At 42.8% G+C, this 27,204-nt stretch overlaps 1 protein-coding gene across 1 annotated transcript in view; it reads right to left on the reverse strand.

The window, feature by feature from the left end:
* LOC105362159 (E3 ubiquitin-protein ligase Rnf220) overlaps positions 1 to 27,204 on the reverse strand; it is a 132,606-nt gene that overhangs the window by 60,690 nt on the left and 44,712 nt on the right. The window contains exon 3 of the mRNA XM_011499512.1: positions 26,325 to 26,459. Within this exon, the coding sequence (XP_011497814.1) occupies positions 26,325 to 26,459 (135 nt within the window). The remainder of the gene's footprint in view (positions 1 to 26,324; positions 26,460 to 27,204) is intronic.

A 27,204-nucleotide genomic window follows, 5' to 3' on the forward strand; every position in this document is an offset into this window, starting at 1 on the left:
ATGGTACTCGTGTGCTTTCAATAGTTTAGAGCGGAAGAGGATGGCGACGTAAAGTCAAAATGACGCAAAGGAGTGGTAGCGGGCGTATATATATATATATATATATATATATATATATAGGTCGTACGCTCGAGGCGATGGCGATGACGAGGATAGGAGGCCAAGTCGAGTTGCAGGACTAGAGCGAGCGGAGATTTAGGCGTGTAATTGGCTCAGCTGGTGTTGACGGGATCCTATCATCAATACCTCATCAGCCGCCCTCGGGAAACCTGTATCCTCCTCGTACGTTCCCATCCCTCGCATTTTATCACTTCGCCACCATTCCACCATGCCATTTTCTCGTACTCCCCCCCCCCTCCAATCACCCCGGCCACCTCTGCCACTCTATCTATCTATTATCTATCTATCTATCTATCTATCTATCTATCTATCTATCTATCTATCTATCTATCTATCTATCTATCTATCTATCTATCTATCTATCTATCTATCTATCTATCTATCTATCTCTTCTCTATCTTTGCCTCTCTATCTCTGTTTATCAGTCTATCTGTCTATGTGTTTTTCGTCAGCCTAGTCACGGATGGCGAGGTTACGACGACGAGGTCTGCTTTCATTAGGGCTCGGCTCGACGAGAAGACGCGACCGAAGGGAAAGAAATCCGCGACGAGTGGATTTGGCAGCTCTCCTTGGGCACTTAAAGAGCCTCGGCGAGCCCGAAGTGAAACGAATGCCGCGCGGCTAATCCTGAGACTTATGCGGCTGCTAAGATGGCCAGATTTATCTGGCTAAGCGTCGGCCGATGCGGGCGCGCTAATGCCAGGAGTCGAGAGCCCGGCTTCTCTAACCGAAAGGCCTTTCTTTCGCGATCGCGTTTTTATCATGCCCGCGCCCACTGGAAGGTGGTGTCTGCCCTCCTCCCAGGGCGCATTTCGATTATTTCGATTATTCAAAATCGGGGGCTTTGGGCGGGTATCCGAGCGCCTCATCGCGCACTCGTGTCTCGTCCGAGCGGGGATTTGCGGCTACGTCCGGCTCGAGCTTTTTGCCCACGACACCCAGCAGATGATCCGCACGTACAATAAACTAAAGGCCTCATCATCCGCGGGGGATTTGAGAGCGATAACGCGGCCGCATCCCTCGGGAAATACGCCAGGCCGTCTTTGCGTCGTTGACCGCGCCCCGCTCTGTGTAGGTGTGTCGGAGATTAGTTTTGGGAGGCGAGGACAAGGTGACACTGACCGCGGATCAGCGACCGAGCGCCTTTTAATTTAGACAAATCGTCCCGATTAGCATAACGGGATAAATTATGAGGCCGCGTCGAGTGCGGCCGCGTCATGGGGTGTGTGACAAGTACTCGGCGGCGCTCCCCCTCTCGCGCTTTCGCTTTCTCTTTGTTTTCGTGCGACGAGGAGAGTGAATGGACCTCGGCCCTACGTTCGTCCACTCGGCACTCGTTTTGCATCTTCTCGCCTCGGTATTACGTTGCGGTGGGAGCTCGCTCCCCTCCCCCCCCTCTCTCTCCTTCTTTATCCCGACAACTGGCCAAACCTTGTCGTTTTTGCTTAGTGAACTGAATTGTTGGGGGTAACTGGAGCTCGACATAATCGACCGATCATTACGCTCTTCTCATTACTTGACTGGACTTCGTTGCTGAAAGCAGTGGGCTTCGTGTACGGTAGGGACCACGAGACGGCAATATTTTTTAAAGCCATTCTCGGGAATGTAATCATAAATTACGGAGTGGCATTGATATTAAGGAGGAGCGACGTTAAGTGACGGTACTGCGCCGTGAAATATACGCGAGATCTCTCGCAAGTTGCTATAAAATATTGAGAACGCGTGTACTTTATAAAGAAATAAGATTAAAATGATTGCAAGAGTTACGGCGCATGTAAAAACAAACAAAAGGGAAAGGAAAAAAGTAAGAAGAAATAATTGTATTTTGTCTATACGAAATCTAATTGTTGCTGACTCGGTGAAACTTATATCTCGGTTGGTAACAAGCGAATCAGTAGCCCTGACTTTGTCTGTGAAAGGATTCTCTTCCAATTTTTTTTACATCTTTTTACCCATTTTTTGCTTAATCTAAAACGTGTATTTATTTTACGAGTGAATACATTGCATAAAAGTCGGGATAATCTTAAAGGATTGCGATGTTTGCACTATAAAATATCGCATACGGCCAACGTTGTAAAATGATAAGACGCAATATTGTAAGTAATAATGAACGTCAGAAAGTATAGCAGATATCGAAATCATCTCCCCGATCCTAATATGGAATTTTCGCTTTAACGTCGACTCTGCAACATCCTTACATTGTCGTTGAATTTGGACTTTTTTATGAAAATATATTCTCCCCCCATCGAGTCCTTAAAGTGCACACGCACGCAAGCACGCACGAACGAATGTCCGAACGAACGTACGTACGTACGGACGGACGCGTATTTATTGCATTTGATAATTAAGCTGCGCCCAAAAGGAATAAGAAATTGCTAATTGAGCAGGACTACCGAATCGTTCCCGGGCCGAGAAACCTTCTTTATAGTTTTTCCCGTTTTTTTTTTTTTGTTCTTGTTTTCTTCTTATTTCCCTGCTCGTCCGAGCTTATCTCTGCGAACGCGGGAGAGCGAATATCCGAGGCAGATACGCGCCTACGTGTATGCGCACATCCAGCGGCATTACGGCAAAGTGTATGGGCGGAACGTATTGCCTCCCTTTTTCCCGCGCCGCAAGGATTTCACCTTTCTTTTTGTCGGTTCCCCACTTTTTATTCGCCCCGGCTCACTTTAATTCGCCGTCTTTTGCGCGATGGCCCTTCGGGGCTTTTACAGCCTCTTGACGTACCGTGTATCTCGCGCCGTGGCTTGACACCGCAAAATATTCTTTGCCTCCTACTCCCCCACCCCGTCCCCGTCCCACGATCCATACGCGCACATTTGCATCAATAATGCAAATCTATAAGCGAGACCCATCAAACGCGCGCACGCTCGTTTAGCTTCTTCCTCGTATCCTACATCCCCCCCCCCCGCTACACGACTTTATTTATTATGGCTATAGAAATTTCCGGAGCTCATGATTTTTCAGCTTATCATTGAAGCGGCCAATTTTTATTTATTATTAGTACACAGGCTACTGTTTGTTCTTAAATTTGATAATCGATGTGTTGCTCCATTTAGCTGTAAGCATTCAGTGACTCGTTTGTTTTTTTTTTTTTTCAGGGCACAAGGCACTTTTTTTTCTTTTGGCAAATTTAATTGATCGCCAACGTCGGGTTGGAAGGTTTCGTTTGACGGTAATAATTCCCGAATTATTTCAATTCTCATCGCATCATTTGGTAAATTGTCTCAATGTCCTCCTGCTAAACCAGTTTAACATGGAATGGTCGAGTTTGACAACTTCGTTACAATGCAAGAAACGTCAGGTTGAAAGAGGTGATAAAACCCTAGTCGTTTCTATCCGTCAAGAAATAATAGATAAAAGAGAAGAGTCGCGGAGGAAATTGTTGAAAGGAAACGCCGACCATTACAATTGATGAAATATGTGAATTTGTATTTATTGAAAATATGTTTTTGAGAAAATCATAGAAGAACATCGCAAACGTTAATTGTAAATGCCGTATGAAATGTTGCGTGCCTCTTATGCCCGTAGCATTATAAAATATGGCAATAAAAATTTATAAATGGAGAGAGTATCCGTTGATGACGAAAGGCGCATAAATAATAATATGTTATTACCATATTTAGTTAAGAGTAGCCTATTCGAAATGACATTTAAATCCGCTAAATAGGCATTAAAAATTCACAGAAGTCCCGAGCATAAAATTGGAAGCTGGAAGGAGCTCGTAGAGCATGAGCCAAGATATTGAGTAAATAAAGTATGTAAGGCAAAATGTTTGGTCGTTCAAAGTAACGCGAATCGAGGAGAAATTATGTGGGAAAGGGCGGGGTGGGATGGCCATGGCGATGGCGATGGCGATGGTGATGGTGATGGTGATGGCGATGGGCGATGGGCGATGGGCGATGGGCGATGGGGATGGGTGATTGGGAGAGGGCGGGGGAGAGGGAGGAGAGCAAGAGAAGGGAGGAATATAAGCGCGCTCGTATGTGTAGTGCGTAGAGTGGAAGGAAGAAAGAAGCGATGAGCAGCGGGGCGGAGAGAAGTGGGTACTAAAGACAGCGAAGACAACATAGAAATCCGGTTCGTTCGTTTCTTATATGGGGAGAGGGGAACTCGAACACTTTGTATCCGTATTCATGCGAGTAATCCCCCTTTCATCGGCGATTCTACACTCTTAAAAGGTCTCCCGGCACTCGGCAACTATTTCTTCCTTTTCTCGAACACCCAACGAACGACCGAACCGCCGAGGAAGAATACGTACGAGTGACCAGAGGGAGAGCAAGAGAAAAAAAGGCAAGAGCAAGACGATCCAAGAGAGCGGCAGGGGGGGGGAGAGAAAGAATGGAAAGCCCTGTAAGAAAAAGGGCCTTTTCGGTAAAGGAAACGGGTTGGATCGTTGAAACTGGCCGTCGGAGTTTATATGGCGGTATTTAGTGGAGGACTTTACGATCTACTTCGTCGGATTTGGGACAGTGATAAAAAAAAAAAAAAAAAAAAAAAAAAATGCACGCCGATATGCTTTTTACTCTATACTCTATGTGCTGGGGGTGATGGTGGTGCTGGTGGTGCTGGTGGTACTGCTGGTGCTGCTGTCTTGTTTGTCATAGGGGCGAGGTGATTTGCGTCGCTGGGCGAATAGTCCCTCCGCGCACTCTTCCCCCTCCCTCATTCACTCTCATTCTCTCACTGACCGTTAAATCTCGCACTTGATCGTCGCCCGTCAAACCAGAAGCCTTGTTAAGGTTCCCTCGTTCGCCTCGGCGCTCGTCTCTCATCGACGTTATAACGCACGTGTATATTACGAAGCTTATGTAGCTCGGGTTATTGACGAAAATGAGGTAAACCGTAATGTCACGTCGGCTACCGTAGACAAACAAAAAACACTGGCAAGAAAAAATAGCTGTCAGCCGTCGGGAGAGGTCGGCGACGAGCCAAAGGAGGAGGAAGAAGAACGAATGGGAGGAGGAATATAACGAGGTCCTCGCGTCCCAGAGCTCCTCCTCGGACGGATATATCGACGTCTGTTGCTTCCGCAAAGCTTTATAAATATTGTATTCCGCTTGATCTCGCCCACCCCTGAAGGAGAATGGCGTGTGGAAGGGCTGCCACTACTGTGTATACGATAATGCCGACTAGGGCTCGTCTGTCTCATCCGACCCCCGTTGGATATTCAAATGTCAGGTCGGGGGGATCAGTCGCTTGACACATTTTAGCGTCTCGAAATATTATTTTGCGGGCTCTCGTGAGTCGCGCTCCCTCTTCCCACTCACTTTACACGAAAGAATACATTCTCCAACCCACTCAAAACGCCCCCCCCCTTCTCTCTCTCTCTCTCTCTCTCTCTCTCTCTCTCTGTCTCAACGCTTGTGCAGATCTTTTTATTCGAGCCCGCCAGGCTTAACGATTCAATAACCGATCGAATCCAGGACGTGAAAGCCGTCCAAGTATCGGTGGCTTAGTTTGCATGGAAAGTGCCTGGCGCTCGACGCCTCCTCATTGTTCATCACGGCAGCATTGCCTTTTCTCTATCTTGGTGATTTTGTTGGGGAGGTCGTCATTTTTCTACCGCTTCTCACTGACTCGCTCGCTACAAAATTAGGTAGAATATTTACGATATTTACGTCGCGCTGGAGATATTGCGACGTCTTCTGGACGCGGCACGCATAAATGCGAGACTTCTGCCTTTGATAATGTTGAGCCGACGTTTTGTGATATGAAAATTAAAATTCATAAAAATAATCGATTGAATTTTCGCAAGCCTAATCGACAGTTTAAGATTTTATCCCGTATTATCCTACGTCCTATGCAATAAACGGACTTTTATGGTTATGGCGTACGATACGCGTTTTCTGACATACGTATTCTCACGATCTTTTCGTTAGACTAACTAAAAACTCTTTCTAAAGTAAATAAGCGATAATTTAAGTAGGCGCGTTTGTAAGTCTCGAGCCATCAAAGAATTACAATAACAAATACGTCCTCATACAATGAAAAATATTATTTCCCGCGATTACAATAAAAATACTCTCTCGATCTCTATCTCTCTCTATCTCTCTATCTTGTCGACAAAATTATTATTATTGTTATTGTTATTGTTATTGTTATTGTTATTATTATTATTATTATTATTATTATTATTATTATTATTATTATTTACATTTTACTCACATTTGCGCAAATCTATTCATTTTTATTAATATATTTATTTGCTTGCCGGGAATAAGTATACCAAATGTCGTAAAAAAACGAATGACAAAAAATGATTTGGAAAAGCAAATAAATAAATAAATAAATAAATATATATATATATATATATATATATATATATATATATATATATAGACGTAATACCGAATGTTGTGCTTTAGTTAAGGAGGCGAAAAATGCAAGAAATATTTTGAAAACTCTTCGCGAGTAAATCGAGGCTTAAAATACAATATGAGATGGTAGATGATCGGCGCTCAAACTCGGGAACCGAAGCAAAGGAGGAAAATTGAGAAAAGAAGATGAGGGGGTGTACAGGATGGCTTTCGTCTCTTCTTTAAGGAAGTCGCCGCGCGCGACGCTTTGGCGAAATTAAATGATTATGGGTAAACGATATCAAAGGGGAACGACGACTCGTGCGACGGGGCCAACATGTATTTCAATTTTTCGGCATGACGGGATAGCAAGATTGCGTATTTTTAAGCTTCGCTCGGCTTCCTCGCGAATATCTCACCCTGCCCTGCGCGCCTCTGCCCCCGCCGAGGCCCGGGGATCCCGCAGGCATTTCCGTTTCGTTTCACGCCGGGACGATTCCACGTCGGTGGTGCACGTCAAGCGAGTAGCAGCGATCCTCGTAGTCACGGAAGCTCCTTCCTTCCTTTCAACCCCACCGAGGCACTTTCGAGGCTGCTACTTCACCTCTTTCACGCTACTTTTGCAATGCTCTCGTACTCCCGCCAGCACGACTTCGTCACATCCTACTCTCTTTTTCCCTCGAGAGCTACGCGCGTTTGTCGATTTTTCTCGGCGATGCTTCAACCCACACCTCCCCCCTCCCGCCACACTCCCAACCCACCACAAACCCACTAATTTTAAATGCTTTTAAATCTCATTGCGGATGAACAATTATTGCTTTAAGTTGCGTAAGTCGACGAACGATCGAGGCGGCTAATATTTTTTTGCTTTATTCGAGGAACGTTATTTGAGAAAGAAGCGCGCGGCTAGCGGTGACGGACGATTAATATTTTTTGATAAATTATAGTGGAATAACGGCAATGAAAAGCTTTAGCCCGCGCAATTCCACTTTAATGAAAATCCTATAATTATTATTCCTGACTGGCTGATGAGAGCGAGCTTTATGAGCAATATTATTTGAACTCGAGTGTGAAATGTGCAATCTACCTTGACTATCGTTAAAAATCAAGTGTCCTATTTGGTGGGCGATGGTTGGGGAGGAGGGAGGGGGGGGGGCAAAAGATGGCGGAAGTAATGTAAGAAAAAGATTTCAAGAAAGCAACTACTTAGAACAAGATTAATTCAGATAATGGGATTAGCAAAGACGATCGATGTATGGATTGGATAACGGGATTAGAGATAACATTGTTTCCATGGATTTGCCGCTTTTCGTTTTACCAGTGCAACAACGTGCCGTAATTAAGTAATCGGAACGAATAAATGACCGTAAGGAGAATTTATGGTCCATCCATTTAGAATAACTAAATACACGTCCATCAATGCTGTACCAGGATCGTCCGAGGGTCCTGCATTAAATACGCTTTCCAATATCTCCGGAACGCGTAATAAAAATTGGAAATATATCGCATTAAAATCTCGTTTAGTCGCAACAGGCTGCGTACGATACACCGTCACACGACATTATCATTAGCTTGTTCTTGCAGTTGCAAATTAATGTTATTACTTCGTAATTATCAATTGACGAGTTATTTAATCAAGGCTCTCGATGAGTTTTTTTCCTCGATTTCACGCAAATAGATAAGATTGAACGCACATACTCCCATCAATATACTCATTGTCGTCTATTACTACCAGATGTATTATTACATCTGCCCTGCTGTAACATAATGTGAACGAAGGGGAACGTTAAATTTATCGATCAATATCATGGAAAAATACTTAAAATACACTACGTAAACAAGGCAACAATAACAGGAATCTCAGGAGTCTCGGAAGCAAAACTGTTCGATGCTTTCCCTGAAGTAGCTAAAGTAGAAGCGCTACTCCCTCGTAGTAGCCCAGTCTATTCGACTGACTAGCGGCGACAATCTCGAGCATCGTGTAAATACAATCGAATAGCCCTATTTTCACACGAACTTAAAATATCCAATCTCTCTACAGCCCCTACTACATCCCTTCGTCGCCCCAATGACGAGCCACCGTAGTATTGACCGCAGAGGACTTTGTAAATGAGCTTGCGAAATCCGCAGCCGTGAAAAAAGCGCTTGTAGGCGAGCACGTGCAGCGATAGCGTCGACGCCGATTTACATTGTCGGCGATAATCGAGGAAAGATTAGACAGCGACCAGCTGGAGGCACACGTAGTTACGTCCAAGCGGCTCGAGCTGCGCGCGCGCGTGTGTGTGTGTGTGTGTGTGGAAGGGTGGGTGCCGGGCGGTTGTCACTTGGCCTGACCGCACTAATCGCCCCGGGCTCCATGCTTTTTGCGCCGTCATTCATAAGAGCCGGGCCTCTGCTTCTCATTGCCCATTCGTCATCTCGCTCCCTCTGATTTTTATTAACGAACGGGAGGCGCGCACGCACGCGCCCAGCAATTTGTTGCCGCTTCAAAGTCAGCAACGAAGTGTTCGCGCGTGTCAGCTGGCGAGGCAAGGAAAGTTTTGCCATCGGCAATAAGCGCCTCACGACTCGCGCGCCCCGTATTATGAAATTTTGCGCGCTGAATAGTCCATATCGCGTCGTCGTGTCCCTTCCAATCGCGCCCCCGCCCGCGCGCACGCACGCACGCACTCACGGCCCTTCCCCAAGATCCTCCCACTGCTTGCCCACCTTCGCTAAGCTCGTGATCCCACGACGGCGACGAGAGCGATTTCGGCTAACGCGTTAAACTTGCCGGCTTCCTCGCACAGATGCGAGAAATCGACAGAACTTGCAAGAATGATAAGGCGCCAGGAACATAGCGCGCCCAACCCCGTCCCACCTACGCGCGAAACTCAAGATCAACCGTAGCTGTTGCCGGGCCGGAATGAGCAAATAGCCCGACTACCGCTTACGGACACTGTCACTTAGACATCCAATACTCTTGGGAATATTGCCAAGAGTGTGCTTTTATTGCATCGGGTCATTGTCCCGCGGCTCCATTTTGCAGTGCAACGTTCCTTGCAAAACGTCAAAATACGTTTTTAAATTGGAATTTTTATCGAGCCACTCGGCTTCGAAATTAGAAGCGCGCGCTACATTTATGCAGCAGTATTTTACAATTTTCAATGGAAGTCGCAAGGTTAATAATAGGTAGGGCATTGCCGTCGGTGCCTTCTCTCCCATAATCCTCATAATAAAGAAACGAAAACCCATCGCGAGCAACTGACAATCGCGTAATGCTCGGTAAAAATCACATTGTACGCATTGCCTAACGCAATCTCTCCAAGGGACGCTTACTTAAGGTTTCGGTTCATTCTTCGCACTCCCGAAACTTCGGCCACAAATCTTTTACACGTGTTCTCGCTCCTATGAATAATGACGTATCAGTCTCGACACGGGTCGATTCAGGTTTGTCTGCCCTCTCGCAGAGATACCCTCCGGGATCTCTACGACGATCCCTTTACGGATGCCGTGGTAGACCGCTCGACCGTGGCAATGATGGCGAAGATGTGTATATTCGCGAGAGCATCTTTGTCGTCTGTATATAATGCACATGTGTGGGAGTAGCAGGTAGGCCAAGAAAAAGTAATAGTTTATTTACGCTGGAGACAAATCGCTGGAGCAACTGAAAGAACATCAGTCGAGTAGACGTATTACAGAGAGAGAAAGAGGGAGAGAAGAATAGAGAAACGTGAAGGTAGTGAGGCAAGGGATGTTTGATATAGGGATATTTGAGAATGGAGAGAAAGAGAGAGAGAGAGAGAGAGAGAGAGAGAGAGAGAGAGAGAGAGACGCAACGGCGCAACATACGGACGAGCCATTTAAACTTCTCATCCCTCAAAACCGCGCGCCTGTCCGCATTCTGACTTATACCAGGCATCGTTCAACCCGTCGTCGACCCTTTGCACTCCTACTCTTGCTTTCGAGCTCCACACCCCTACCCCTCCCCCTAGCCACCCACTTCTCAACTGCCGTATCGCATACAGGTTCAGTCGTCTGTAGGAGCGTTTCACGCCACGCTCACATCCCGGGCTCTTGCGATTTTCAAGATCAGAGATGTGCCGACAGTTTAAATAGCCTGCGAGCGCGCACGCACGCACGCACGCACGCACGCACACACACACACGCGCGCATTCTATCTCTTTCTCTCTCTCTCTCCTCTCTCTCTTTCTCTCTCTCTCTCTCTCTCTCTCTCTCTCTCTCTCTCTCTCTGTATCTCTTCTTTTCCCTGCGACAGCTTTTTTCAAAGGTGGCTCGCGCTTTTTCGCTCTCGTTTTTTCGTAAAGACAGCTGAGCCGTAACTCGACGGGGCAAGAGGGTGACGGGTAGGGTGGTGGGTTCACGGCTCATCCTTTCGCGCTCACCCCGTCAGGAAACTGACACCCGCGCGCCGATCCGTAGTCTCTCTCCAGCCGGCACAATCGTCGGGCTGAGCAGTCGAAAATTTTCGCCGCTTCTCCTTTCGTAATTTTATTCATTTTTCTTGCCGCCCCGACGCGACGATCTCGCCCATCGTGGGGCTCTTCTCTGTTTGCCTATGGAAATTCGAAGCAGCCGGAGAGAAGGAGAGATGCTACACCTCTGTCTCGCGCGCCTTCGTGTATATTTTTCGCCACTCTCGACCGTCGCTGTCTGAATATTATTAGTAATTAACGAAAAAGAGAGTAGTACGACTGGGCGAATATTCGCGCGGATCTGATTACATTTCTCCTGGAGCTTTAGTTTTTCGCACTTTCTCCATTTGCCGTCGCTGCCATCGCCGCATCCCCTCATCACCCCATCGCCCCATCGCCACTACCGTTGTCGTCGTCGTCGTCGTCGTCGTCGTCGTCGTCGTCGTCGTTGTCATTGTCATCCGTGTCGTCGTCGTCGGGACTACAGGCGAGGAAAAAAGATAAAATAGGCCACAGGTTCTTTGCAATGGTAATCAACTCAGATCTTTCATTCAACGAGGGCATTTACATTACGAATGAAAAAGCAAAATACCAAGATAGACGTCTACGATATAAAATGTCCCTGTATAGAGTAGAAATGCATGAAATGTAGTTGGCGACGAGCATACGCAGGATGTGGAATTGCTGAAAAATGGCGCGCACTCGTCATTGAATTATTAAACGAAACACATCGTGGAGTGGAAGGGGGTTGAATGGCAATTGGGAAGGGGTTGGGAGGGGGGCAGAAGGAAGAGGGATCAAACTTGCCGCCGGATTCGAGGGAGAGAGGTCAATCAGTACTGGCGAATTGATATCCCTTTAAACTCGATAGCAATGTGCTTCCTGCGCGCACCGAACGCTCCCAGCGCATTTTATTAATTAATAAAAAATGTATCTCCAAAATGAATTTAATGTCAAATAAAAGGTTATTCGAATAAAATGGTGCATAATTAATGCTCCCCATCCCTCGAACGCCTAGGCCAGCCGAGAATCGCCTGCTTTATTCAACAAATATATTTTTCAAAGAAAAGACTTTTCTCTGTACAATCGAGCGCTGATCGTAGACTCCAAAAACGCGTTGGACTTCGATTCCCGGTAAAAGCGTATTTTACCCCAACCGGCCGTAATCCCTATCTTGCAATAAAAACTGGAGGCCTTGCAACGGCCGTATATCCGCGCGCGTCACCTGTCACGCTTACGTAACGACATATTTAAAATTTCGGAAATCGCAGTAATCGTGATTCTCCTTGGCGCGAGAAGACTGCCGTAATACGAGGCCGTGCTCCTGGATTGCGTTTCCGAAAGCTTTTGCGAAAGTATAGCTTCAGAGGCCGAAACGACGATTGCCGTGACAGCTGAGGCTATTATTATCATCGGCATGACGATAATAATGACAACGAGATCATCGGTGATTCGGGCATGGCTTTGATTTTCATTTTCCGTTTAGAGCTTCCCGCTAATCGCGCGTGTATCCCTTTACAACATCGCCCACCGCGTCATTTATTCAAAAGACATTATATCAGCTCCTCGTCCAGGACATTTGCTTATGACCATAGTGTTATTTCTCTCTCTCTCTCTCTCTCTTTTCCTCTTCCCGTGTTTTCCGCCCACTCTCCATCTAGAGCGATACATTATTATCAGTGCGTAATGGCCTTTGATCGTCGAATAAGGGCGCAACAAGCAGGTAAAAAAAGAAAAAAAAAAGATACCCCGTGAAAAGGACGAGTGCGTTACGGGAAAATAATGAAAGAGGACAGAGTAAAAAGAGGGAAGAGGGGCCGAAAGGGGGCTGGTAGCAGGTTAAAGCATCCGACATCGCACGTATCGGCATCGACATAACCCTTACTGATAATCCAAGACCTAGCCGCGGCCGAGGTTTCCTTCCCCGTAAATCATTCAGCGGAGATTTGGCGCTGAGAGCAGCCGATAATGGAGACAAGCGTGTTCTGTATGTCGCGCTTCCCAGCTACGGGATCAGGTGGACTGCTCTCCTGAAAATATGCAGAGAAATACGAGTGGATGGGATGGGACGAGGAAACAAGGGATCGAGGCGGCTTAACACCCTCGTAACCCGCCGAGTATGAGCCCCGGCGCGGAAAAAGAGACGGTAAGTAAGGAGGGGGGCTCAGGAATTTGTATTTGTCGGCTCACTCGCTTTACGAGATACATCCATCTATCTACCCCTCGGGGGATGCCGGTGACGCCACTGCAGCGCGAGCACGACGCATCGCCCGTAAACTCCTTGACGCGATCTCGACTCGATACTCGAGGGCTCTCCGACCCTCCTTCCCTCCTCTCACCAACCGTCTTAACCACAGGTTCTACCTCATCTCCGTCTCTGTCCTTCCCCGCAGCTATCGCCACTTCGCCACTTTAGCATCTTCCGCTTTCCGAGTAAACACGCGTGTCTCTGTGCTCCAGGAAGTTTTTCTCCGCTCCCTATGACTTGGATTTGCAAGCGCCGCATCATCAGCTTCGCGCGATTCGCACATGGCGACACCGCCAAGCATCTCCAGCATTGCACCTAAAACGGATTTCCTCGTCACGGCCCCCTCCCTCTGCCCCCTCCTTGCTTTTTAAGCTTCCTTTTCTGCTATATCACTCCGCCCCACGATTGCGGTTGACAGTTATAACGGGGCGCAAGAGCGGAGCCGAGAAGAGAGCGCGAATGAGTTAGAGGAATGCGCCATAAAAAGGCGCGGGCGCGTGCTGCCGGTTCTTCGCTGAAGGAAAGTGATTGTGTACGATGGTCGTTGCCGGGCGCGGGTGGGGGTAGGGGGTTTGAGAATACCACCGCTACCGCCGCCACACGAGTCGTTGCGCTATTGTGTTGCTGGCCGATATTAAAATAGAGGTGATTGATGCGTGTACCGTGCACCGTTTTGCCCCATCCTCTACTCCGTCCCTCCCCACCACAACCCGCTCCAGCTCTTCCCAACTCCGGGCATAACCGAAGGACAATCTCACATTCTGAAAAAATATATGCTACTGCGGTATGTGTACGGCATTTGCACAAGTAACGAGAAATTCTGGATTGTACGATGAGAATGGAAAGATTTTGATGATTCTTCGTAGGCAAAATTGTCGAATTGAGTAAGACTGTCAAAAATTTGGCACAAATTGTTTCCTAGGGCCATTTGCAATGACGTAATGGTAAATAGAGTAAGGCGCTTAGAGTCTGATATAAACGACGCGTTGGATTTATTTCGTGCCCAATGGAATGATATATGAGTTTAAGTAGTAGTGCATGTACCGAGTGAAATAATAACTAAATTGTTAGTCTGCCGTTACTGCATCAGTCGATTATTCATTTATTAAGGTATTAGCAATAAAACGAGAACCCAAGCGGACAATTATAATCGACAATTTAATACAATATTTACAATATCTAACATAATTCAGCATAAATAATATAATAGCATGAAGCATAATGCATAACCTTGAAAGATTGTTTCGAAGAATAAGAGTAGGTTATCATGATAGATAAGAGTAAATATTTATATGAAACATTTATAGTAATATATATAAATATATCATTATATGTTTGTAGTGCAAGATAACATTAAATTAAATGGACAAAAAATATTTTTGTCTTTTTTGGAATAAAAAGTATTGGTTTTGAGAAGTCAGGCGAGCAAGAATATTTAAAAAGTATCATAATCAAAATTTTATTCATATAAACTACGGATACTTCAATCGATAGACATAATTCTTTTCTTAATCGCATTAGGCAGTTATGACTAAGTCAAAAGCAATGCTGAAATATCAGTTTTGAAGGTATTTTTAATAATTTCCATCAGGCTTACATAATGAAATGATGAATGTTCATTGTGATGTTTTCTATAACAAGTGACGTTTGTTCAATGTGCAGCTATAAATACAAATTATTGCAATTTATAGTGATTATAGAAGATTTTGTTCGTTTATAATTTCTCAACGGCAATAATAATACAATACTTTACGAGAAAGTCTTTATACGCAAATCCATTGTAATTACAATAACGCTCGCTACGAAATGCCGTAAAGATAATAACAAATAATCAAATAATATTTGGAATGTTTCGTTTTATGATATTAATAGAAAATTATAACGGTGTGATTGAAATTCATTGACGAAAATATTATGAAGTTTAGGGTATTGTTTACAATTTTCATAGTCGAGTTAATGCTATAATATTCACCCTATTTTTGACAAACTACATTTTAACTTATTGTTTATATTGGATTAATCATCAAGCTATAAATTTGAAATTATATTTATAATTTTAAATATTACGCAATTGAGAAAAGCAGAGAGCTGTCAATTAAAAATACACGAACGTAATAAAATCACTGAAAATCATATAACAATGTTATATAATAATTATACAATAATACAAAGTACGTTAATTATTTTAATATAATAAGATTTTATTTACATATTTGCACCATATATTAATTATAGAATTTCATTTATTTGGTAGACACATCATTAATGTAAGTTATTTGTGAATTGCGTAGTTGCTTTTATACAATAATAAGAATTTTGAAGAAGGCATTATTGTACTGTTTTTTTTTTTTTGTTTTCATTACAATCAAATTCATCGTCTTGCAGAATTTCTGAAAAATATATCTGAAAACTAGCGACGATGGATTGAATAATAAACGAAACATGTTTTTTTTTAACTCTTACAAAGCAAGTCTCTTCCCGCATAGATCAACTTAAGCAGATACGAAAATTTTTTAATGTCGAGCATATGTTGCATTCGGGAATGGATCAGCCAGTCTTTCAAGCCGTAATTCCTTAATATCGCATAATCAAATCATTCGTACGCTCTACCGATAGAATTTTCATTGGCATTATACGAGTATCTGATGGTGAAAAGAAAAATGAGTGAAAGTAACGTAATAAGCCGAGCCCATAAATTTAGAAAACACGGTGCATAATCAAAAATGCGATTCCATTTTACGGAGATCATTGTCAATGCTTAAGCGCACATCTCCTTCGCAAATAAGCAAAAGAATCACGAGTTGGCAATAATAGCACGTGTTCGTAAATACCGTCTAATATCGAGCGCGTGTATCGTGCGTTCGGAAAGGTCGTAGAATAGACGCGCGATACCGTTAAACCTTTAACCAAATCCTCCGCGTGTCTTTCGCTCAAAATTTCCATCTTGCTGTTGCCATTTTACTTCATTCCGGTAGCGCTCGTCCACACGTGTGTCGGCTCGCGTCTCCTCACTCCTCACTCTCGCCACCCCTCGTCCTCAACCGCCCCAACCATTTCCATCGCTCCGCGATGCGCTCGCACGCGAAACCGTAATAAATGAAAACAAAACGACCGCGACAGAATCGCGATGCACTAACGGCTTACAAAACATGTCGACACGCGCACTTTGCGGCGATGCAGCTCTGATCAATACGTCAAGCCATCAGTAGAACGAGGCTCTGTGAGGTCGGCCGACGAAGACGCACTATTAGTCCATCTTCAATTTCCGACGTGCCGCGTCGGGCCTGTAAAATAAGCACGGCCAAAGTCGCCAAGGTATATCCTGCACCGGAAGGAGCGGACGCGGACTACAATCGATTGGCTGAGGGGTGCGCGCGCTTTTGGGATTAGCGGCCACGGGCCAATTGTCGTCGCGTTCGTTTCGCTCGACCGCCATTCGTTTCCCACCGGTGAGCGCCGCAGCCCCGGAATTCAATCTGCGGCCGCACGCGCATTCCTCCGCATGACATATGATCTTCCATATTGCTCGCGCCCGACGTCAACCGCCCGCTTGCCCGCCTTCGTAATATCTCAGAGTTATGCCGAATTAGAGAAAGCTTTGCGACCGCTTTAATAAAGGGATGGGCGTGCGATGGTAGTGGTAATGTTAGTGGTGGTACTGGTAGTGGTGGTGGTGGTGGTGGTGGTGGTGGTGGTGGTGGTAGAGAGTGGTAGAGGGTGGAGGCGGTGAGGTTGTCGGTGGAGCTGGAGGTGGAGGAGGAGGTGGAGGTTGAAATGGAGGAGGAGGAAGGAGGAGTATGAGGAGTATGAGGAGGAGGAGTATGAGGAGGAGGAGGAGGAGGAGGAGGAGGAGGAGAGGGAGGTGGAGGGGAGAGAAGAAAAAAAGTAGCGGCAATAAGGAGAGAAGAAATGAAGGAGAGGATAAGATGGGTGGGTGGGTTCGCTGTCGTGCTTATTAAATCGTGTTTATTAAATGGGAGTTCGTGGGTGGTGGGATAGAGGAGTGTCGGGAGGGGTGGGGATGGCTCCAGGAAAAATCCCCGAAGCCGACCATCGCGGTGAAGATTTCCGTAGACGGGCGTCTCCTATTTTATTTGGGAGGACTGATAGATCTTGTGGATTAGCTTTGTCGCTACGCTTTAAAATGCTAATCCGATCGGCCGAGAAAATCTCGAAACAAGTGGTACGCGACCACCCTCTTTTCCCTTATATTTCGATGTTTGTTCTCCTTGTGGACTATCCGTCAGCGTTATCGGACATCTCCGGACCGTTATGTATGGGACGCGTGCGACGCTTTGCTGGGCCGGGTTCGGGGAGGGTCCGTGGCATTTTGAAGAAAAGCGCTGAAAATTTAAAGCGCCAGGGGGGAAAAGCGAGCCGTAGGTGCGTTATCGGGTCTCGCTTATCGTGCCCCCGAGTGGGCTTATGTGGATTCGGCAGTTGCTCGTCCGCGTGGGCACATCCACCTCCCGGCTGTGCGGCTGTTTTAAATCGCCGCGACAAATAGGTGGTAATGTCGTGTGATTATGCTCATCCCGGGCTACGTCGGGAAACCGCTAAATCCCGCGAAGTAACGCCAGATGAGAGCCGATTTCGTAAAATTGAGGGGACTGTACGCGTGCGCTCCTTATATCGTTATATATGTGGGTACGAGCTTAGTGCTGGGGAGTTGGGAATTTTAAAAGAGCTACCAAGGCAATATTTTCTATTGGTTGGTAGGAGCAGTGGGTGGGAGGGTATGGGTGAGCACGTGTGGATTGCATCGAGAGATTACGCGGGAGCGATAGGCCATTTATTTAATCAGTGTGGAGATTTTCTGGAATAGGAAAGGGCGTTCGCCTGTGTAAAGGAGCATCCGATACATCTGAAACGACTGTCCTGGCAAGGGCAAGAGCAGGAAATTATTTCGCTTTGCATAAACGAGTCGGTGTAGGAATTTTAAGTGGATTTTCTTTGAAAAGCTGGAATATGGAGATGGTGAGAAGACATTGAAACGTCAAATTATGCTTTGTTATTGATGACTTGCATAATAAGTAATCGAATGTCTGCCAAAATTACGTTAAAAAATCATATATTTTAATAGATACTTTAAATATGACTAATATGTTACGTACGAGTGTCTTGTAATTCAATAGTTTTGAGTTCCTTTGTGGGGACAAAGAATATTATTACAAGCAGAATATGCTCCCCCGCTCTTTTCACAACTGTTTCTTAATAAATAAGTCAATATGTGTTCACCATGCACTGCTTTTCTTTGCCTAAGAAGGGAATTTGATGTTCGACAAAGTTAGAACGCGTTATTATATCGGCAAACGACTTGGCCAAGATCGAGTCGCTCGTTCCGCGTGATTGCATGTGTTCCGAGTGAAGTTTGCAAGGACGAGACGGACAGAGAGGGAGACAAAGAAGGAAGGGGAGAGAGAGAGAGAGAGAGAGAGAGAGAGAGAGAGAGACAGGCTCCTTTCCCTTGTCGAAAATGCCTGTGTTCTGGAAAAAGGCTCTCGTAACGAGAAAAAATTGAGTTGCAAGAGGGAAAAGCAGAGAGAAAGGGGAAGGGGAAACACGGTAATCTCTCGCGATGCTCACTCCACTGCTGCAAGCAGTCTAGTGTAGCCTTGCGATTTCCGTATTTCTTAATTAAAGCAAAGGAAGCCGGGCCGAGTGCAAGGTAATTAAAGAAGGCGAGAGGTCCAACTATTCGGGCGCAAGAGCCACCCTTCAAAGGAGAGAGTTGGATAGATAGATAGATAGATAGATAGATAGTTAGATAGCTAGATAGATAGATAGATAGAATAAGACGGTGAAATGGGGTGGTCGAGTTGCAAAAAGGAGGAAGTGGGATTGGTAGAGCGGCTGAGGCTGAGAGGGGGGGGGGATATAATGTCAGTGCGAGTGCTCTCTGAATTCGTTTACTTTCTATTACTTTGTTTTATCGGGGAATAAGATCATTACTCCCTCACTTGCTGGTGCGCTAAGACGACTGTCGCCTCGGATACACGTTGGCACCTTTTGGCCACCAGGCTCTTTCTCTTTTTCTTCTCCTAGCGCCCGCCGCCTTGCGACAATAATTTTACTTAATTAAATTCCGTTCTCCCTGCCGCCCTTTGACGCTTTTTCTTTCCCATTCGGGCAAAAAGTATCTGTCACTGATTTTTTCTCCCTCGTCCGGCCCTGCCCGCACCACCGAGTTCACCCACCCGTTTTCCCGTTTCGGCTGCTGTTGCGACACAACGGCAACTATTTTTTAAATTATTTTTCCAAAATCCATGCGCGGACGCGTATCTGGCAAAAGTCCTTTTTCGAAGAGATTCAACGAGACGGGAACGGCGCAAGGCTCGAGTGCCCCGTGAATTAAGAGCTTTGAGAATCAGGGGTAAGTTGCGCTGGGGACCTCGTCGTCGTTAAGACTTCTTATTACCACTTCATCTGCAATTAACATTTATAACCGCGCGCTACTACGGCAACTCGTGGAAAAACTAATTAAATATTCCGAAGAAAGCCACGAGCTGCGAAAATGGGGCTACGGAGCATCTCTACGTCCCACTCTTAAGATGTCGAGCGATGCCGAGCCAATAAACGAACTACGTACACCTTTAATTAAATAGTTCCTCGGCAGGCGATCCCTGGATCAAGTGACCCCCTGCCTCTTGCTCACTTCTGTCCGAAGTAAGAAAAACAAAAGTGCGAGCAACGCGCGATGATAAATCACAAAGGGTGAGCGTTTGACGAGGTCGGAATCAGCATAATGAAAAGGTAAGAGAGGCGGCATCGAGCGGCCTGATAATCTCGAGAATACGAGGCAGTCATTCGATGATTGCCCCGCGTCTTACGAGAGGCTATCAAGGCACGATAATATACATATACGTGTGTATGCATACATATACATACATACATACATACATATATATATATATATATATATATATACACACACCGGTGAGTGTATATGTGCGTAGATAAAAATTTTAACGACGGCCATAGGAGGCTTCTTTCTCCTTTAGCCCCCTCCTCGGAGACAGTTTCAGCCGCGCGGGGCAATTTGAGCGCCGGGTTAGTGTCTTTCTTAGTACAGTAGTTGCGCATGAGTATCGAGCATGCAAAGAAAAAAAAAACAACAACATCGGTCGCCGTCTTCGTCGCCGTCTTCGTCGTCGTCTTGGGACCCACGTACCGAGCTGTAGAGACATCGGTCGCGAGGCTCCTAGTGAATCGAATTTCACTTCGTCGTGCGCGCCATTCGCGCTGACCAATTAAGGCGGACCGAATGATCTAACGTTATCGCATCATTGCTGCCAGATTATTCGAGATTATCGAAAGCGAATGTGGAGTCTCCCTGGCATTGACGTGAAGGCACAAGAGATCGTGAAAAATAATATAAAACATCTCAATAAATCTTCACTTTTTCCAAGACACTAAATTTTTATTGATACGATGAAGTCTGCGCACGTGTGCGCACGTTTAAATAATCATTATAATATAACAGATTGCAAAATTAGCTAGAGCTGGTTATATGGCACCCGAAGCAATTCCTCTTGTAAAACATGGAACAAGCAATTAGTCCGTTGCGAGTGAGGTGAGAAATCTACAGTTCCTCTTACATAAGGATGAGGAGGAGAGGTTTTTCGAACGTGCCAAAAGAACTTTTAAGGCTGCTGGAGAACGTGAAATTAGAAATGTGGCGAGAGAAGTTCGCCCTCGGGCCTATTTCACTAAAATAGGGTCGATGTTTAGCACAGGCCGAAAATTTTAAAAGATAGACTCTGGCGTCAAACGGTGAATCGTCCAGCTAATTCGAATAGTATGTGTATATAAATGCGCACCTTGTTCTTTTTTCCTTTGGTTGTTGTCTTTTTTCCCGCGGGTATAATACGCCGGGATGCCAAGCATTTACGAAGGGGCGATAAAAGAGCCGTAAAGTCCTCTTCGACTTTGAGGTTTGACGCGTGCGCGCCACGGTGAAATCGCGCCGGGAACTCAACTTTATTGGGGCTGAACATTAATTTAGCCGTAAAAAAGGCGGAATAGAAGAGGGGTTGGGTGGGAGGGGGAGAGTTAGTTCGCCCGGGGGGAGGGAGGAGGGGGGCAGCGCGAACGTATGATGCACAAGTGAGGGAAGCCGTAAGAGATACGGACACGGGTTATTTACAAGCGTTCGCGTCATCCTGCCACATTATAATATTCCGTCTTTTATACTTTTAGTCGTTTATAATTTGCGTGTGTTTTGCTAGGCCGAGTAGGTACGCGCGCAGCCATTACCATCCCGAACAACGTTGACCTATCATCCTCGGCTAGTCGACCATTTGCATCGTAATATTTTATGTTTTGACGTCTACGAGGACGATGTGATCGCTTTTAATGCGCATCTATTATTCGAAGATTCTAGATTATTGTGAAAAATTAGTCGAGTCCTGTATAAGTTATAGCGATACATGGAAAATTAAAATTTACTCTTTATGATAAAATACAACAAGCTCAATGCTAGTTTTGCAATAGATATTACATTCATGGATATGGGCATTATGCATGTGCGAAGCTATTGAGTCGGTCAAAGCAACTTTTATTAAATTCATAATGGAAAACTTTAAATACATTTACTGTGACATAATAGAAAAATCAGTATTTATTGCTTTATGTGTAAAGGTAGAAATATTGAGTTCTCCTGACACGATTTTATCAATAACTTTAATAATCGCTATTAGAGGATTTGGTAAATTATGAAATTATTATAACGATGTCGTTTTTTTTTTCACTATCGAGTATATTGTTAGGTCGTAGAATATCGTAGAGTAAAGATTTATTAAAATTATATAATTATTTTTTAATTCGGAAATTAATTCAATTTTTTTTAATTAGTTGGTGTATCTTCTATTAATAGAAAATTACATCAATTCCGAAGAAAACGTGTGTGTTCATCCTTATAATATCTTGTGTGTTTAAGCCCAAAAATAATAATTCAATATATTCGTAATACATTTGAATCGAACTTGAAGGCATTTATGTAAAAGATAAAAGCAGCTGTATGCGGATTTTTTTTAAAATTATTATGCAGCACATTGTAATCCAAGGATATCAATGGCATTTCGAAAAAATTACAATGACAGTAGGGTGAATTTTTTTTAACTCAATTTAATAAATTGTGTAATTTTTTGCAATACTGTCGTAATAATTTACCAAATGCCATAAGTGTCCGTGGGTTAAAGGACAATTAATTTTGTTATTAAAAAGAGTAAAAAAAAAAAAATAAAGTAAAATGAAAAAATAAGCTTTATGTAATTAAAATAAATTTTACATGGACGCATGAACACAAATGCGCGCGCAGCCATATGTATATTTTAACATTTTATTTAGAATTTTATTTTTTTTTTTTTTTTTTTTAAAGTTAAGGTAAAGCATAAATCAGCATTTAGTTTTATTAAATCACAAAAATAAATTTTTGTATCTTTCAGTGACTCAAAGCCTCGTTACTTGTGACAATTACGTTTATGTATTTGTACGAATACCGTTAACCAATTAGGCACGCATCCAATAAATTAAAGCATTAGAATAAATAAAACAATATTACATTTTTGAAAAACATGACGAATTGAAGAAAAAAACCTCTATATGAGGGTCATTGACAGATAAAGTTATAAATTATTCGTAATTTTTTGTTGTGAGAAATATTAGTAATACCTTTGAGAAATGCTTAAATGCAGAATCGATCGAGTCGTTTGCATAAATTTTTATGTTCATTAAACTGGCAAAAACGTAAAGAGAAACTAATACTTTTAGCTATCGAATGAAATCCGATTTCCAAACCAATAAATGTTCATCGCTAAAAAGCGTCAAAATTAAACTGGTCCGTAGAGCGTAAGACATACTCGCGTCTCCCGATGGTGTATTCGCGAGGATTAAAATAATTTCGTAAAAAGCGGTCGCGGAGAAAAAGAGCGCGCGAGCACGAGAGAAAAGGATCGAGTCAAGGGGGCGTGAGGATAGAAGGGCGAATAAAGAGTGGAGGTAGTCGAATAATCCGCAGGTTCTTTTGTCCGAATCCGCAGTGCGACTATATAAATACGCGATTGCCGTTGCCGCTGATGCCTTCGCCCGCCGGAGCCGACCCACCCGCCGCCGTTCGAATTCCCGTTCGGAGTTTCAAAAAAGCCGGAAGAGTGCGAGGCCGTTGAACGCAGACCGCGCGCCATGAGCATTGGAATCGCACATTCGTCCGGGCCGGAACAAAGTGGAGCGGATATTGAAATATGTTTTCGACGACTGTCATAGAGTCGGCCAATACTCCCGACCCTACGCATCCCACGCGCATGCCTAAACACATCCGCGGATGCCTTCATTTTATTCCCCGTCTGTGCGTGTGCGTGTGCGTGTGCGTGTGCGTGTGCGTGTGCGATAGAACATGTGCACGTGCTTATTCTGCGATCATAGAGAAAATCCTCGTTCGAAGTGTGCGTGCTGCTGATTCGGGAAGCGGCTTGAAAAGTCAACGTGACTGCGGAACGATAAGTTACAAAGTAACAAAGATTTCTTTGGAAAGAGCTGTTAAAATGGAAAAAAATGTTGAGTGCTGCTGTAAATGCAGTCAAATTGAATCTGTTTTTGGTGCCATATGTGCGCTTTATTGCATGCTTGTAACACACACGCACACGTATCTCACTCACTCTCTCTCTCTCTCTCTCTCTCTCTCTCTCTCTCTCTCTCTCTACCTCCCTCTACCTCCCTCTACCTCTCTCAACACAAGAATTATTACTGTCAAAGAGTGCCATAATAAAAGAGTAAGCATTTTAATGCTCGTTTTTAAGGTAGAAACATGAAAAATTTTATTTAATAACATCGTTTTTTTAAGTTTAATTTTTGTCGAGTAGGTCATGAATTTGATACGTGGGATGCTTAAAGCCACGTAATGACTTGTGACATGAAATTTAAGGGTTTATTAAAAATAATATGTAGCCAAGCTTTATAATACCATTCACTATATATATTCTTATAGATAATAAGTGATGTTTTTTCTGTTAATGTTCATGTTATATTCCATCTTTGAAATTTTCAACTTACTAGATGTACTATTATGAAAGATTAATGAACTTTGTAGTTATTTAAATCAAATCGTTCATGTCAACATTCAGTAACAAGTAATATTAAAATTTTCAAATACACTTTATTCATTATAACCGTACTCTCAATCTGCCAATGCTCATTTATCAAACTATTTTATACAATTTAACAAACACTTCGCAGACATCATCTTTAAAATTGTCAATTTAACATTGATAATCTTATTAACACTTTAGCTAATAATCATTTACTCCGCCATTATTACGCGATATTATTTTTAAAGAATTATAATCAATTCATTCATTAGTTTTTATTAATGCTTAGTTGCATAATTCTGTTGAAATATTGATTTTTTTCTTCACTGATGTTAAATTATCGTTTATTAAATTCATGTTGAAACAATTTATTTGAGAACGTAAATTTCTATGAAATTATCGATTAAACGGTAATCAATTTTTCTATAACTTTTTAAATTACTTTAGAAAATTTTCTCATTTTTGTTTTTGTTTTTGTTTTTTTTTTTATAACATAAAAAGATTTATTTTTTAAAAATTAGATTTAACTTCTTTTAAATACTGTATGGCAAAACTTTTCAATTAAATTAATCATCGAAAACATTTGTAAACATTCGAACACAAAGTTGGATATAAAAGCTAGTATTTTAATGTTAGTATATATCGGTTGTAAAATAAAAAAAAAATACTGGGAATTGGATGGTAATTTCATTTTATTACAGAAAGAAGTTAAAATTTTAATTTACATTTTTACAAATTTTCTTTTATAGAAAATTACAAAATATGTTTTTCTAATGGTCGTTTTAATAAAGTATGGTTATACAAACATACTATTTACATTATTTTAAAGTTTAACTATAGAATATTTGTAATTTAAAGATAATTTATTTATACATCGATGATAATTTCTACATTCATTATATTAAATTTCATTCTAATGAGAAAAATTGTCCATAACATTGATTTCTTACATAATTAACTAAAAGCTGCATCTTTAGTATTATATCGACGGATTAAAATTCATTGTGCGTGAAATATCTTGTAAAATTAATGATAAAAATGCTCGTTTAGTTTAGTAAAATAATTATGTGAATTATGATTATATATTTATTGTAAAAATCCCTTAGTTACAAACGCGATATTGAAAAATTTCATTATTAAAGACAAAATTTAAAAACATACATAATGTATATGCATCTAGATCGACAGCTGTCGGACATTGAAAACTAATTTTTATAATCATAGGATAACGAATCGTAAAAGCGAATCATAATCATAATACATTTAGTAAATTTTTAATTCTTTTGAAATTATATTTAATTTAAAGTGCAACATGAATTTTGATTTTAACAACTTTTTAATAACATAGTGTAAAGCTATGTACTCCCATGAAAACGGTAGTATTACTAAATACAATCAGTATTGTATGATGATTCACGAGTACATTGAAGATACATAAAATGAGATGTAGCATCAGATAAGAGTATTTATTTATCGATAAAATAAAAAATGTGTCGTTGTTATAATTGAATCGTTAATATTGATAAAAACTAGATACAACTATTCATATTGGATTAAACTATAATTAAATAAAACTAATGTTGCATGCTATGCGTTAGATATAAGAAAAATTGTTAATGTACGCTTTGTAAAGGTTCCATTGGTTGGCGGAAATTAAATGCGGGAGGTAGGAGTGAGGTAAGGCGAGAAATAACTAGAGCGACGGTTGTTGAGATTGTTTGGGTGGCGGAAGGGGGGAACGAAGGAAGATTGTGTGTGCGTGTGTGTGCGCGCGCGCGCGTGTGTGTGAGCGAGTGTGTGTGTGTGAGAGAAAGAGAGAGAGAGAGAGAGAGAGAAAGTGATACACGTAGTCAATGAGCAGGATAGGGCGGGTTAGCATGATGTAGCGTTGAGTTATAGGGTTAATTGGCTTTTACGTACATACGCGCGGGGACAGCGAGCAATAAGATAGACATTAGGCGTGGGCTTGTGTGCGTGTGTACATTTTGAGAAAGTGAGCGGGTGCGTAGGAAGAAGCGGCGACGTTCATTGGGCAATTGTTTTGCTACAATTAATGCACATTACAGCTTAAGAGCAGATTATGATTGAAAAAAAAAGGAGAGAAGCAAAGAGTAAGCGCCGTGGACTGCGACGATAATGAAGATGGCTGGTAGCCTACCTTGGTCGAATACAAGGCAGCGGGTGGTCTTGGCAGCGAGCCCCGGGGGCAGAGCGAACCTGTAGGCCGGGTTAAGCGACATCAGCCCAAGACCCAACGCCTCCGCGCCGCATCGGCCCCCGAACACATTCCCCACTAAAATCACCCACATAACACAGCTTATCAGTCATCGTCACCTTTATTACATATTTCTGGGTTTCTTTTTGTTTGATTTTTTGTTTGATTTTTTGTTCGTTCGTTTCTTTGTTTCTCCTGCTTTATTCATCATTTTCTTAAAGATATAACTAATTATGGTACGTACTAGGGATAAGTGGGCGAAGTCGCAAGTCGCAAGTCGCAAGTCTCATGCTTCCAACTAAATTATCTACGTTAATGAAAATTTCAAAAAAATTTGCTTGACAAGCGGCGGCGCTCTGATAAGTGACTAAATTTAGCAAAGCTGTAAAATAAATAAAATGTTTTCTTAATGGAAGCTTTTTTAAAAAAAAACCAAATATGGCAAGCAGATGCATTGGGAATATAAAAATCAAACGTTGATTTTACGAATAAATTGATGTAAGCTCGGTAAAAAAAATCGAATAACATATTATTTTACCTCTTAAGTTACTAATCACGGACTGCGACTTCACTAACCTTTCCCATTATTTTAACAACAATGATAAAGGAATATTTTTTTTTTTTTTTTTTTTTTTTTTTTTTTTTTTTTTTTTTTTTTTTTACGAACTAAAGGACAACTCTGTAATACATAAAATAAACTATGACGTAAAGCAAATACATTTATAATAAAGCAAAAATGTAAGAAACGAATATGCATAAATTAAAGAGGTAGTATTTATGGCAATAGAGATGTCTTTCTCGACAATACGATTACTAGAGTTCA

This window comes from Ceratosolen solmsi, unplaced genomic scaffold (assembly GCF_000503995.2).
Source record: "Ceratosolen solmsi marchali unplaced genomic scaffold, CerSol_1.0 scaffold35, whole genome shotgun sequence".
In the NCBI taxonomy this organism is placed as follows: Eukaryota; Metazoa; Arthropoda; class Insecta; order Hymenoptera; family Agaonidae; genus Ceratosolen; species Ceratosolen solmsi.